We start from the raw sequence: 13,637 nt of genomic DNA, 5'->3' as shown, positions 1-13,637 counted from the left end.
AACACTGCATATGGAAAGTAGATGATTTACTGCAGCTTTTGTGTTCAGCCCTGCGTAATTATGTAAAAGTATTTAACTTAGAGTTAACAACAAGGGCTTCTTAACCTCACGGTGGTCTTAAACAAAAATCTAGAATCTGAAGCCAGGACTTAGGGGGAGCGTTTTTAGATAGATTACTGCTTGTTGATTCTCTCTGATTTGTGTGAAAATATTTTTTATTTATTTTTTTTAAATGGCAGGTTAAATTTGTATTTGGGTATTTGGGATATATATGTTTCTAGGTAATTATCAACAGAATATATCAGAACATTGCTGCTAGTCTTCCCTCTGGAACGCAGATTGTCCCCGTAATACATTTGCTTTCCGGGGGTAATTAGATGTATATAAGATTCTTGCCCATTTCTAAATGGGGGCGGCCTAAGAATAGGCCTGAGATCATGTACCATAGAAAACACTGAATTCAGGTACCAGCAGTAGAAGGAAGGGAGGGGAAATACTAATGATGTATGCAGAAACATGCAAATGTGGTGGCTTGGCAATTGCGGATCATTTCCAATAGCAGTTGGCCTCCCTTGAGACCACATTAACTCAGCTATTCTTGGTCTAGCCAAGCCAGGGGGGACCCCCACCCTCTCCCATGTAAAACTAAAAGAATGCTAGCAAAGGCGATTTAAGAAGTGGGGTACCTGGGTGGGAAATGAGAAATGGGGCACCTGGGTGGCTCAGTTGGTTAAGGGTCTGCCCTCAGCTCAGGTCATGATCCCAGGGTCCTGGGATTGAGCCCCACATTGGGCTCCCTGGTCAGCAGGGAGTCTGTTTCTCCCATTGCCACTCCCCTTGCTTGTGCTTGTGCTCTGTCTCTCTGTCAAATAAAAGATATTTAAAAAAGAAAATGGGAAAAATAAGCCTTCGGAATATAACTTTATTCCTACATACTCTGAAAGAGATTTTTAAGTATTGTCCAGAAATGTAGAGTAGATGCTGCTGCCCCTTGGCGATGATCACTTTAACTCAAAACATTCACATGACCTTTTGTGTACGGATGAGAAAGGATTGTCAAGGTGAACTGTCAAATGGCAGACAAGATTTCTGCCACTTGTGTTATATATAAAGAGGTAAATACGACAATATCCACATGCAGATAGAGTGTTTTTAGAAAATTTACCCAAAGAAGCTGGTGGTTTCCCTTGGGGAGGTGAAATGCCTGCCTCTCTGTCTACTTGTGATCTCTCTCTGTCAAATAAATAAATAAAATCTTTAAAAAAAAAAAAAAAAAAAAAGAGCCTGGGGGGTAGAAAAAACATTTGTCACATACGTGGGGTTAATATTTTGTCCCCGTCACTTCTACCCCCAAAATATTTTCACCTCTAATCATTTTAAGAGTTAATCAGAAGCAAAGTCTTTCAGAGTCTAGACACATAAAATATATTTAGCTTGGTGGTCTAATATTGTTAATATATTTGAAGGATGGTGGTAGATTCAGGAGTTCCATTATTATTGCTCAAAACATGCAAATGAAAGCAGGTTTGCCTCAGACCCAGAGATCTCTCAGCCTGTGGTTTGTATTACTGATACATGATGTTGGAGCTGTCTGTTCTTGTGGTTGTGGGGATGCAAAGTGCTGGTTCAAGTGATAAGACCCCATGTCTTATAAATGTGGTTGGTCCACATCCATAATCCTTCACTTCCTCTTCCTCACCATCATGGCACCCCCAGCTAGGGGGATGTGAGAATGGAACATGCCACAGCCCAGTGTACAAGGTGGTGTGGTATTCCTCCAGTCATTTCTGGAAGTACTGAAGTTTGGCCAAAATATATGGCTTGGTTATTCAGGATTTTAAAAGACATTGAATGAAGATGAGACTGGGCTGGCTATATTTTAATTTGGGGGTGGGGGAGGGATAGGTGAAGGAAGAGTGATTTAGGCCCTCGAATTTATAACCTGTACTCAAGGGGAAAGTTTTTTTTAAGCATAATCTTATTTTCAGCATACATAGTATAAATAAACATGATATAACATCAACTTATACATTGTCTATGACTTGTCACACTTCTAAATTTGGTGTTGCCAAGGCTCTTATTAAAACTGTTTCTCTCATTGCTGTATCATAGTGAAAATTATTTTTAAAAAAATAGGTTAATTTGCTTATGTGGTTCCAACATGTGCAGGCTAGACTTTGGCCTAAATTGGAGCCTTTATTGACATTGAGTCACACCATTTTATATATAAAGTACTTCAGAAATCTTTGCCAGTTATTTGGCAAACAAGTGTAGAAGGTGCCAGGATTAGTAATTGTTAGAAGAGTGGTTTAGCTTTTATCCAGTGTTTACAGTGTGCCCGACACAATCCTTAGCTGTATTATTCTTTAGCTTATTTAACCCTCACGGTACTTCTGTAATACAATCTCATTATTCCCATTTTACAGATGAGAAAATGAAAACACAAAGATTAAGTGAATTTTTGGCAGTGCTTAAGTGGGTTAACAGTTAATTTTTTTTAATTTTTTTAATTATAAAGGAATGTTGAAGCACAGGCTAGAAATTAAAACCTGAGAATTAGATGTGTTATTAATTAGTCACTGGTAAAAGTGATCAAACTTTTAAATAATGTTTTTAAAACCCATGCGTGGCCTTGCCATTAAAGTAAGACGCCATGATAAGTTTATCCCTACAGAGAAAAAACCAGCACAATCCCATTCTGTTTTTGCCTTTGGGAGAGACAACAGGCAAAAGAGATTATGAAGAAATCAGTTTCTTTGTTCTGGAGGTGGGGAGATCGGAGAGAGAATCGGAAGCAGGCTCCACACCCAGTTCGGAGCTAGCCACAGAGCTTGATCTCGTACCCCTGAGATCATAACCTGAGCCAAAATTAAGAGTTAGACACTAACCAGCTGAGCCACCTGGGAACCCCCAAAATCATTTTCTAATTAAAAAAAAAGCTTCTATAAAAGTCTTTAGATTTTGTGTGAAAGACCAGTCAGGAGCTTGGAAATCATTCTTAACGTGTCTTTGAGGAGATGTGAATAGGATTGGCACCTTATAAGCTCAGCCTGTGGGGTGAATGACTCAGACTCAAGTCCATGTTCCCAACCCAGCTTAGTCTCTTCAAGCTGCTGAGAAATAAGTGAAATTAAACTGTATAAACAAATGCCTAGTGTAGAGAAGAAGTTCACTGTTCATTTGCACACACTGTTACAGCTCTTGTAGCTGTAAGCTGTGTGTGCAAGGGGTCAGGGGAACAGGGTTATATGATGGGGTGAGGATCTAGGAAACACCCTTCCGCGATCTTCCAGGCTGTCTGAGGGACTGCAGGTACTAGCCATTTATAGTCGAACATGAGGGGAAAGAAAACAAAATAGTTGGGGTGCCTGGGTAGCTCAGTTGTTAAGCGTCTGCCTTCAGCTCAGGTCATGATCCCAGGGTCCTGGGATTGAGCCCCGCATCGGGCTTCTTGCTCAGCAGAAAGCCTGCTTCTCCCTGCCCCATTCCCCCTGCTTGTGTTCCCTCTCTTGCTATCTCTCTCTCTGTCCAATAAATAAATAAAATCTTTTAAAAAAAACCAGCAAAATAGTAAGCTGTTAACTTACGTTTGTATGTTTTGAGTTTGTGGTTCTTTGTTTTCTAGGTCCTCATAGAGACTGCTAAAAAGTTAGGACTCCGATGCCACTCAAAAGGAACAATGGTCACAATCGAGGGACCTCGTTTTAGCTCCCGGGCAGAAAGCTTCATGTTCCGCACCTGGGGGGCAGATGTTATCAACATGACCACAGTTCCAGAGGTGGTTCTCGCTAAGGAGGCTGGGATTTGCTATGCAAGTATCGCCATGGCGACAGATTATGACTGCTGGAAGGAGCACGAGGAAGCGGTAGGTGGAATTCTCTTCCCAACATGTACGGTTTGGGTTTCTGGGCCTTGTGGGAGCTGTTGAGAGAGTGTCTTCACCATTTGTTCTCTTGTATTAGTTCCAGAAAGTGCCTTTCTGCCAGGTTTTAAAGTCAGCCCTGTATATATGGTCAGGTATTTTCTTTATAATTCTCTTTTAAAGATACAAAGATCTCCACAGAAAAGAAAAAGACACTTTTATCCACAGATAAACAGTACATCGTGAACATGTAGGTGTGACAGGAATCATAGTGAGATTGGGCCTTACTTTAAGGATGAAAGTGTGTTTTGGTTATAATTTCCTTATCATGTGCTACTGGGTATTGTGTGTGTTTTCATTACCTCTGCCTGGTAAGGGTACTCTCTCTATTTAACTTACCGTGACTGCATGATGTTGGTATGAGACTGTGACAGCAGAGAGACAAGCCTGTGAGGAACGACTATTCTGGGGCTTTTGGGGGGTTAGCGGGGAAGGGCAGAGATGAGCCAACCAATATAAGAAAGCTCAGGGTTACAGAGAGTTAGTATGGTGAGAAGCACATAGCCAGTTGACCCAACCAAATATTTGAAGTCTGGGAAGCCTTTCTGGTGGAAGGGTGGTAGGAAAGACAGGCACACTTGGGTGGGGTGGAGAGGAGGGAGGGAGACAGCACTGTGTAGACCATGTAAGTATTTCACAGGGGAGGTCAGTGAGGGGTTCTGGGCTGGAAAGATACCAATGTCTAGCTGGTATGTGAAGACACTGGACCACTTCAGTCAGGCTTCCAAAATAAATATGTTCACTGTGGAAAACTTCAAACGTCAGTAAAAGGAGAAAGGCTAGTATAAGGAACCCCCAGTTACCCATCATACAACGTTACCATCCACAGCCAGTCTTATGTCCTATATATGCTCCTACTCACTTCTCTCTCCCCTGCCGTCATGATTTTGATGTATTTTTCCAGAAAAAAAAAAAATTTTCCAGAATGCCTTTATTAAAAAATTAAATAATAAAATAACTACAATACCACTATTGTACCAAAAAATATTGATATTACTTCCTTATTATAACCAAATCCAGACTGTTTACATTTTCCTTCTTGTCTGACATAACTTCGTACTCCTTATAATCCCCATATTGCATTTAAACGATCTGCCTCTTAAATCTCCTTTCATCTAAGATTCCCCTGTCTTTTCACTCCTTGCATTTCACTTGAAGAAACTGGATCATTTATCTTGTCCCCGGTCTCATTTTATAATGGGGAGGGGGGTGGCACCTGGGTGGCTTAGTTGGTTGAGCACCTGACTCTTAATTTCAGGGTCATGGGATTGAGCTCCATGTCAGGCTCACCACTCAGCAAGGAGTCTGCTAGAGATTCCCTCTCTTCCTGCCTCTCTGCCCTGCCTTCTGCTTGTGTGTGCACACACACACACACTCTCTCTCAAATAACTAAATAAAAATCTTTAAGAAATAAAATAGAGAAAGGGCCAAAATTACAGTCAAGAGGTTTTAAAGTAAAGAACAAGTGTGGGGTTCTCTGTTTTGAGCACATTTATGGGAGGTGACCTCTTCTCCTTCCCACCGTCTCAGAGCGGCTTGTTGCACTGTCCGTTTTCCTGTAAAATAGTAAGATATCCTTATTGTCAGTCCGTCTGTGTATATGGAGTTTGGTTGGACTTGAACACAGGTTCTTTGTTTTGTGTGAATTCCTTGTACCGACTCCTCAGTGTAATAAACTGTTGCTGACTACTGGGGTATTTTGTGTGTAAGAAACTTCCAGATCCTGACACAGCAGCATCTCTGACTTGGCAGCTCTGGTCACCTAAGGGACAGCTCAGCTTCATGGTGTTGAGAAGCTGCTTCCAGTTAGCAGGAGGCTCCAGCCTCTGCCACTGCCTGAGAGCAGGTTGCTTCCTGCCTGTGGCTTTCTGCTCAGTCTGGTGACACCTGTCTCCTCTGCAGAGCACATGGTGCTTCCTTTACTACATGAGGTTTGGAAAGCTGTCAGTTGGAGCCATCTGAGTTGAAAGCAGAGAGACTGAGCTTTGTGTCAGCGATAAGGCATGAAGGCAGATAATGATGCTAAGTGCCACAAGGAAAGCACAGACGCAAATGGCGTCATCAACCAGCCATGCATGTCACTGTGCTTTAAACCAGATGTGCAGCTTGAGGTGATACAAAGATTTTCGAGTTGCCGACACCCACCTTCAGATTCCTGTCGATCCATTTACTTGGAACACTGGGCACATTTTTTGATCCATTTACTCTTCAGTGGGATGGAGCCAGAGGTGAGGGGTGGAGGTTGTTTACTTACAGTTCTGACCTTGCAGGATTTCTGGGAGAATGGAACCAAATCCTGTATGTAGAGCAGCTCCTATAGCTTCTGTAGTTCACATGGCCACTATGATGGATGGGGGAGGGTGTGTGGAAATGTTTGAGAACTTGACATTTGAACTGGACTTTCAACAGAGAGTTAGATTTTATTGTGAGGAGGTTAGTACAACAGGCATTTTGGGTGGAGCCCAACACCTGGAATAAAGACGAGAAAAAGAGATCAGAGTCTGTACAGAAATACCAGTCAAAGGAAGGGGTGCCTGGGTGGCTCAGTTGGTTAAGCATCTGCCTTTGGCTCAGGTCATGATCTCAGGGTCCTGGGATCGAATCCCACATCAGGCTTCCTGCTCAGCGGAGTCTGCTTCTCCCTCTCCTTCTACCCCTCACCCCCCAACTCTTGCACTCTCTCTCGCTTGCTCTCAAATAAATAAAATCTTAAAAAAAAAAAAAGAACTATCAAAGGAAAAGTGTGAAAAGTATAAGAAAAAAAATAAATACAAGGTAAATTTCTTGGGTGCTTCATGAGCCTGCACTGGAAGACTGCTTCAGGCAAGCCTCTGCATGTACCTGGTAGCTCCCATCTGGTGACTGCATTGTATTCCCTCAGTGATGGGACTCCCACCTGCTCCAGTGCTCGTCAGTTTTTTCTAAACACACCTCAGTGTTTGTGGGATGGATCTGGACTTTATATAAACTCCAGAAAATAGAAAGGTGTAATCTTTGCGCCCCTCAACCTCAGATACCCTTGAGGTGTGGCAAGTACTCCACCTCTGATCATTGATTTTATATTCACAACTTTTTTTTACATCCTTATGAAGCAATTTCAGTCATATACAAAAAGTCGATGGACAGTATGAGCTTTTGTAAATCAACATCCAGCTTCAACTGTGAACATACCAGCTTAGGGCCAGTTATATTTCATCTGGACTCTGATCCATGATTTTAGCCATAAACATCTAACATAACCACGTTATCATTGTCACATCCCAGCAGTAATTCCTTAATACATCGAAGCATACATAGTTCATGTTTCTAGTTACCTCAAGTATCACAGTTTTTTACTTCCAAGTGTTCTAAAAAGAAACTAGGTCATCTGTCCTCTAGAGTTTCCCAGAGGAAACCTTCTGGATCACTGAAATCATCTCCTTGGGGTAGTTTGACAGATTTCTCAGTCCTCTGTGTTCTTTGTAAATTGACAGCTGGTTCCAGAGATTTGATCCAATTTAGATGTCAAAACTAGTGTTCAGTTTTCCTGTCAGGAAGCTCATTAAAGTGGATATTTTGTTTGGTTTGGGATTTTTGTTGTTCTGTGATGTTAGCCGCCCATCCATTAATTCACTGGGAGCTGTAGAAATGACAATACTCTTGATTCCAGCATTTCTCTTCATTAACTCAAAGTCTTCTCAAGAAGAGCCATGTGCTGGGGCGCCTGGGTGGCTCAGTGGGTTAAAGCCTCTGCCTTCGGCTCGGGTCATGATCCCAGGGTCCTGGGATCAAGCCCTGCATCGGGCTCTGCTCAGCAGGGAGCCTGCTTCCTCCTCTCTCTCTCTCTCTCTCTCTCTCTCTCTCTCTGCCTGCCTCTCTGCCTACTTGTGTTCTCTGTCAAATAAGTAAAATCTTAAAAAAAATAAAAAAGAAGAAGAAGAGCCATGTGCTTATCTTAGGATTGGTTAGCCAGTGTAGGAACAATTTTAAGACTGGAATCCATTTTACTATGGACAGGAGGAGAATTGGCCACATCTTTCCAGACCATGCTAACACATTATACATCTGAGACAGTGTTCTCTTCAGAGATGTCATTGGGTTTCTCCCAAGACCTCCCCCACTGGGACCAAGTCTGCCTTGAAAAATGCAGAACTGGTGTTCAGGGGATTGGAATTGGCATAAACTGACTTTATAGATTGGGAAGGAGCTCAGGAAAGTGTTCTGTGGAGAACGGTAGGATGATAAATTGCCAGTAACATCCTGTGCTGTTGTTTCTCTAGGTTTCGGTGGACCGGGTCCTAAAGACCCTGAAAGAAAACGCCAATAAAGCCAAAAGTCTGCTCCTCACTACCATACCTCAGATAGGGTCCATGGAATGGTCAGAAACCCTCCATAACCTTAAGGTAAGTACCCTCACCATCTGCAAGCAGACACTTGCACAGCTGCCTTTCTCTCTTACTTGCATTTCACCCTTGGGCCGTTCGTCTTATATTTTATACTAGTCCAGAAGTTCTCTACAAGTTTTCATGCTCTTAACCACCATACTAACCAGTGTGAAATTGAGTAGTTACATATTTGGGCAAGTAATGCAAGACTTGAAAGTTGAGGTGGTGAGAGTTTTACTATCTAGTCTGCCAACCTGTTAACATTGTCCTGCTTTGCAGGGCATCCCTAAATAATGCTTCAGGAGGTTGAGAGTGCTTGTTCTGTACATGGCTTACATTGCTGACAAAGCTGTTTGCTCTTTGGCAAAGTGTAGGCAGCCCTTAAAGCCAAAGCACTAATAGGAATACCAAAACGGTGCCAAGGAATGTCTGCTTCGTGTTGACATTATATCAGACTAAGACAGTGATTAATGATAAACACGGGATGGGTTGTAGATTGATAGCTTTTCAACTCTAGTATTAATTCCCAGAATATAATTTAAACTGAGTGCTAAAGCTCAGAGATGCATGATTTTTATTTGGATGTTTTGTGACTCTATTGATTAACCACATTGGATAAGGTGTTGCCTCAAGCCAGTTGGATATTACATTCCCCTAGTATCCAGGGAAGGTAGCCAGCCTGTCCTAAGGTCTAGAACACACCTAGACACTTGGGTCTGATGACAAGTAGTTGAGAGATGATTTGAAAAGTTCATAAAAGCCCTCCCTTGCCTGAACTGCTAACCACCAAGGAGCCGTGGAATGAGAGCCACAATTTTAGTATGGTGAAGACGCTGTGTGATGGTCAGTGATTGACAGCTGCTGGGCACTGAGGAGCCATGATTTTAATTGATACCGAATGCCTGGTGGAAGTGCTGCAGCCCAGCTAATTTCAGACTATCAATACCAAACCACTGAGAGATACAAAGAGCCGGTTGTCACAAGCGGATACAGCAAGGCTGCAGTACTCACCCCTGTAACAAGGTATCTCAGCTCTATGCCCTGGCCAAGTCAAGAATATTGGAACTTGTATTCCGTCTTTTCCCACTAGACTTAAAGTCCCTAAGGGACAGGAAACACATGTTTGGTTTCAGCCTATAGACCTAGAAGCTAAATGTTCTTTAATGAGTAAATGATAGCCCCTCTTTCCCCCATGAAGTGTTTCATCGTAACTGAAATACAGGTAAGCCTTATTATAATTATGAAGAAAGGGGAAATAAATTAATTTCTAAGAACTGAGGAAAGTCAGTTTAAACTGGAAACTGTTACATTGCCCTGAGTGCAGTGCAATAGAGACAGCAGGATGTTAGCTTGTCTAAATAAGCAAGCTATTGATTATAGGAACTGTGACTCATACTTTGCTACTGCAAAGGCAATTGTCACCTGCAAGATGTGATGGGCTGTTGTGGTTTTTTGTTTTGTTTTGTTTTGTTTTTTTAAGTTTTTCAACTGACCCCATTTTAACCACAATCTTTTTTGAATTTAAAGATAATTTCTCAAGCAATAAATTTGTTTCAGCTTCAGTTTTAAGTAAAAAATGCTTGAATGGGCTGCCTGGGTGGCTCAGTGGGTTAAAGCCTCTGCCTTCGGCTCAGGTCATGATCCCAGGGTCCTGGATCAAGCCCTGCATCAGTTCTCTGCTCAGCGGGGAGCCTGCTTCCTCCTCTTTCTCTGCCTGTCTCTCTATCTACTTGTGATCTCTATCAAATAAATAAATAAAATCTTTTAAAAAAAAATGCTTGAATGGTAGAAATTCATGTTCTCCTTTCCTATGAAGTTTCTGAAAGTATGTAAAAATAGTGTGTTTCTGTATGTATGTATTTTTAAAGAGGATTAATGTGTATAGCTTTCATCAGATTCTCAAAGACATATGTGATCTAAAGAAAAAAAATGAAGAATTTCTGCTCTAGACAATACTGAGACTCATGGCCTCCATTCTGTTGCGTTAAGGAACATCCTACTAATAACCCCTTATTCTGGGGTATTCTGGGGTAGCATGTTCAGTCCCCTTTACACTGAAATGTGTATTATCCATTCACTCATTCATTTCAGAAACACTTAGTGAGTACCCACTATATGGTCAGCCATGGTTTACAAAGATATATAATGACTTGGAGTGATGAAGAGGATCCTGTTATGTTTAGAGATACTAATGTACTAAAATTTCAAGGATTTTTATCCACTGGGATAAGGTGAATGACAGAGGTTGATTTACATTAATCCAGGCTGGAGGTTGGTGTATGAAACATATCCTAGTGGAGGTGAAAGGGGGTGGAGGTCCGTGAGAATCTGAACAGCCCTCTTGAAATAAGTACAGCTCACTCTACAGGAAAGGAGAGAGAGGAACTAAGAGTTAGGGGCTGTCACTAGTCCCACATGTGGTTGGTTGCTTTTAAAGTTTGGCGAACTTGAGAATTTCCTGGGGAGTTTATTGAAAGTGTGTATACCATGACTCCTCAGTCTTGAAATCAAAATGTGATTTTTTAATTAAATGCTCCTGGCGATTATCCTGATCTTCAGAATCACTACCTACAGCAAATGCTTGGTTAAATGTGACCTGTGCCTGTTTTCTTCCTTTTAGAATATGGCCCAGTTTTCTGTTTTATTACCAAGACATTAAACCAGCATGGCTGCCTAGGTGACAGGAAGACTTCCTAATTCTAGTCATTTGAGAAATTTCGGCTTAACTTGGAAAAAAACATGGAAAAGGCATGCAGCCCTCATGCCCTTGCCTGCTAAGGAAGAACATGATAAGAAGACATGCATGTATCAGAGAAGCCTTCTCGAAGGCTTAGACTGCTTCAGAAATGACCGGTAAACATGGAAAAATTCTGACACTTCAGAAAAAACGATAACACCCCACCTACCCTTTCCCCAGTAAATTTGTAAGAATAAGGTTGGGAGGTAATATCCAGTTCCTATGTTACCAAGGAAATACGAAGAAGAAATGGGAATTCTTGGGCTATTTATTGGTGTTACTATAAATTTGTAGTCTTTTTGGAGGGCAGTTTGCTAAAATGTATCGAAAGGCTTAATACTTAGACCCTTTGTGGTGGTTACTCTAGGAATTTATCTTTAAAAAATTATCAGAGATACAAAGAATTATGTATGGGGAAGGACGTCTAATATACCATTAGTTATAATAGTAAATATTCAGAACAATCTGAATATCCAACAGTTGGAAGTAAATTACAGCATAGCTCTAACTGGGTTGTGAAGCAGCCAACTGAAGATCATGTTTTCACATAATATTTAATGTCCTAAAGAAATGGTTGCTCTATAATACGAAATGAAAAAAGGATATGTGCACACATCTTGCATTGCTAATTTCGTTTCAAAGTTCTACATTAATGCAGAAAAATACCAGAAATGGATATATAATCTTTTGTTACTGTATTTGGGGTTGCGACACTGAATCATTTTAATTTTCTTTATATTTTTCTGTGTCTTCACATTTTTATACAATGAATATAATCAAATAATAAAGTTGTCTTAAAAATAAAAAGGTCCAGTTCTTGAAAACATACTGATGTGAAGCAGAGTTTAAGATGGTAATTTTAAGAAGAATTCTGTTTGAGTTCCGTCTTCAGATTTTGTTAAAAAAGAGAATCATTAATAACTGTATAGTGAGAACGATACTTGGGTCTGCAACAACTTGAGAAAAGCTGGGTGTTTAATCCTCAGAGAGTCTGAAACTATAAGAAACTAGACACACATGCTAGTGTGTCAGGTATTTTTAAAATTAATATTTGACCTTTGTTTCTACTTTTTATGCGTTGGTGAGTTATTTTACATGGCGTTAGTGGTTTGGAGTGTTTCATAAAATGGAAGTTTGCTTCTTCCTCTACTTTTTGTTGTTCATTTTATAGGATTGTGTTTTGTTTTCTCTCACAAGGGAGATCCTTTTTTTCCCTCAGAGTTAACTACTATTCACTGTGGTCTGTTACTGGGTCCTTTAGTCATATAGCCTGTCTGTTTAAAGAGTCTGTAAAGTCAATGTGTTTGTGTCTAGGAGACTGTCTTTGAGATAATAAGCTGCTAATTGTAAACAACAAAATAAACCGGTTACTCCCCAGCATTGATACTGAGCTGTTTGGGTTACGTGGGATTATGAGTCTTGCACTCCCCAGCACAGAGATCCAACCCTGGTCGCACATTAGAGATACACAGATGATAGAACAGGCCTGAACCCAGGGCTCCCTGTCGCTGTAAGCCCTGCACTACTCTGTAATACCATATGTGCCTTCTTTCCTTCGTTCTTAGTACATGTTCTGAGGATGTCAAGGCAAAAACATGTGGGCGTTTTTCTTGCTGCCTTCAGAAAGTACAGGTCTCCCTGATGGCTTTCTGGGGTGTCTTAATTGATTCAGTAGCCTTTTCTAGCAACCTAATTTTCAGACTTCTCATATGGAGTATATTTCTGTTTTGCTGTTGTTACCCATCAGCCACTCCTTATACAAAGCCAATATAATCATCTGGATACCTTTTTCTTGAGGACTTTGCTGAGCATTTCTTCCTGGATTGTGTTTTACTTACATCATCTTTAACTTTTCTTTTTTAAGCTACAAAATTAAGGGAACACAGCAATCGGTTTGAGTATTTCAGTTTCCCCAGTGGATTATGGGCATAATGGAAAAGTTGTAGCTTAGTGACTTAGCCCTTTGGAATAATGCCAAGTTATTGAGAAGTGCATTTGCATCTACTTAGAAAACTTTATTGGTTGGTAATGCATTGTTTTGCATTGTTTTTCATAATTTTGTGGCTGAAACAGAATAGTTCATATGTAGAGTGTAACCAAAAAAGATGGAGAAGGCTGGAATACCAAGGTTATATTTGAGACCTGAAATGTTTTGCACAATAGCCCCAGTCATTCTGGAGTTGTTTGTAATAGGCAAAAGCTTAGGAATGGCTAAAATTCTCAATGGTGGCATCTAAATAAGGTACGTCAATTCAAATAAGTGATGCATTATCTTTATGCACTAGTATGGAATCATGTCTGGTTAAAGTGGAAATCAGAAAAATATGTGGAGTAAAATAAGAATGCAGTTCAGATGTGTGGATAGCATATTTATGCTTTATGTTCCTAGAAAGTTTCTGATAAGAAACTTAGTAATAGGGGCTGCTGGGTGGCTCAATCAGTTAAGCATCTGCCATCTGCTTAGGTGATGATTCCAGGGTCCTGGGTTAAGCCCAGTCAGGCTCCTTGCTCAGTGGGAAGTCTGCTTCGCCCTCTTCCTCTGTCCCTCCCTCCCTCTCATTTTCTCTTTCTCTCAAATAAATAAATCTTTAAAAAAAATAAAAAAACACAGTGA

General features: G+C 40.8%; 1 protein-coding gene across 1 annotated transcript in view; it reads left to right on the top strand.

Annotated features, from left to right (window-relative positions):
* The window catches only part of LOC111159869 (methylthioadenosine phosphorylase), a 45,640-nt gene extending 33,240 nt beyond the window's left edge, over positions 1–12,400 (top strand). The window contains exons 6-8 of the mRNA XM_022522521.1: positions 3,626–3,865; positions 8,182–8,304; positions 10,907–12,400. Coding sequence (XP_022378229.1) covers positions 3,626–3,865; positions 8,182–8,304; positions 10,907–10,945 — 402 coding nt within the window. The 3' untranslated portion in view covers positions 10,946–12,400. The remainder of the gene's footprint in view (positions 1–3,625; positions 3,866–8,181; positions 8,305–10,906) is intronic.
* Positions 12,401–13,637: the final 1,237 nt, after the last annotated feature.

Source organism: Enhydra lutris, unplaced genomic scaffold (genome assembly GCF_002288905.1).
Source record: "Enhydra lutris kenyoni isolate GAN:26980312 unplaced genomic scaffold, ASM228890v2 scaffoldscaffold70, whole genome shotgun sequence".
NCBI classification, from domain to species: domain Eukaryota; kingdom Metazoa; phylum Chordata; class Mammalia; order Carnivora; family Mustelidae; genus Enhydra; species Enhydra lutris.
The sequence above is the reverse complement of the archived record's forward strand: the minus strand, read 5'-3'. Positions and strand labels throughout refer to the sequence as shown.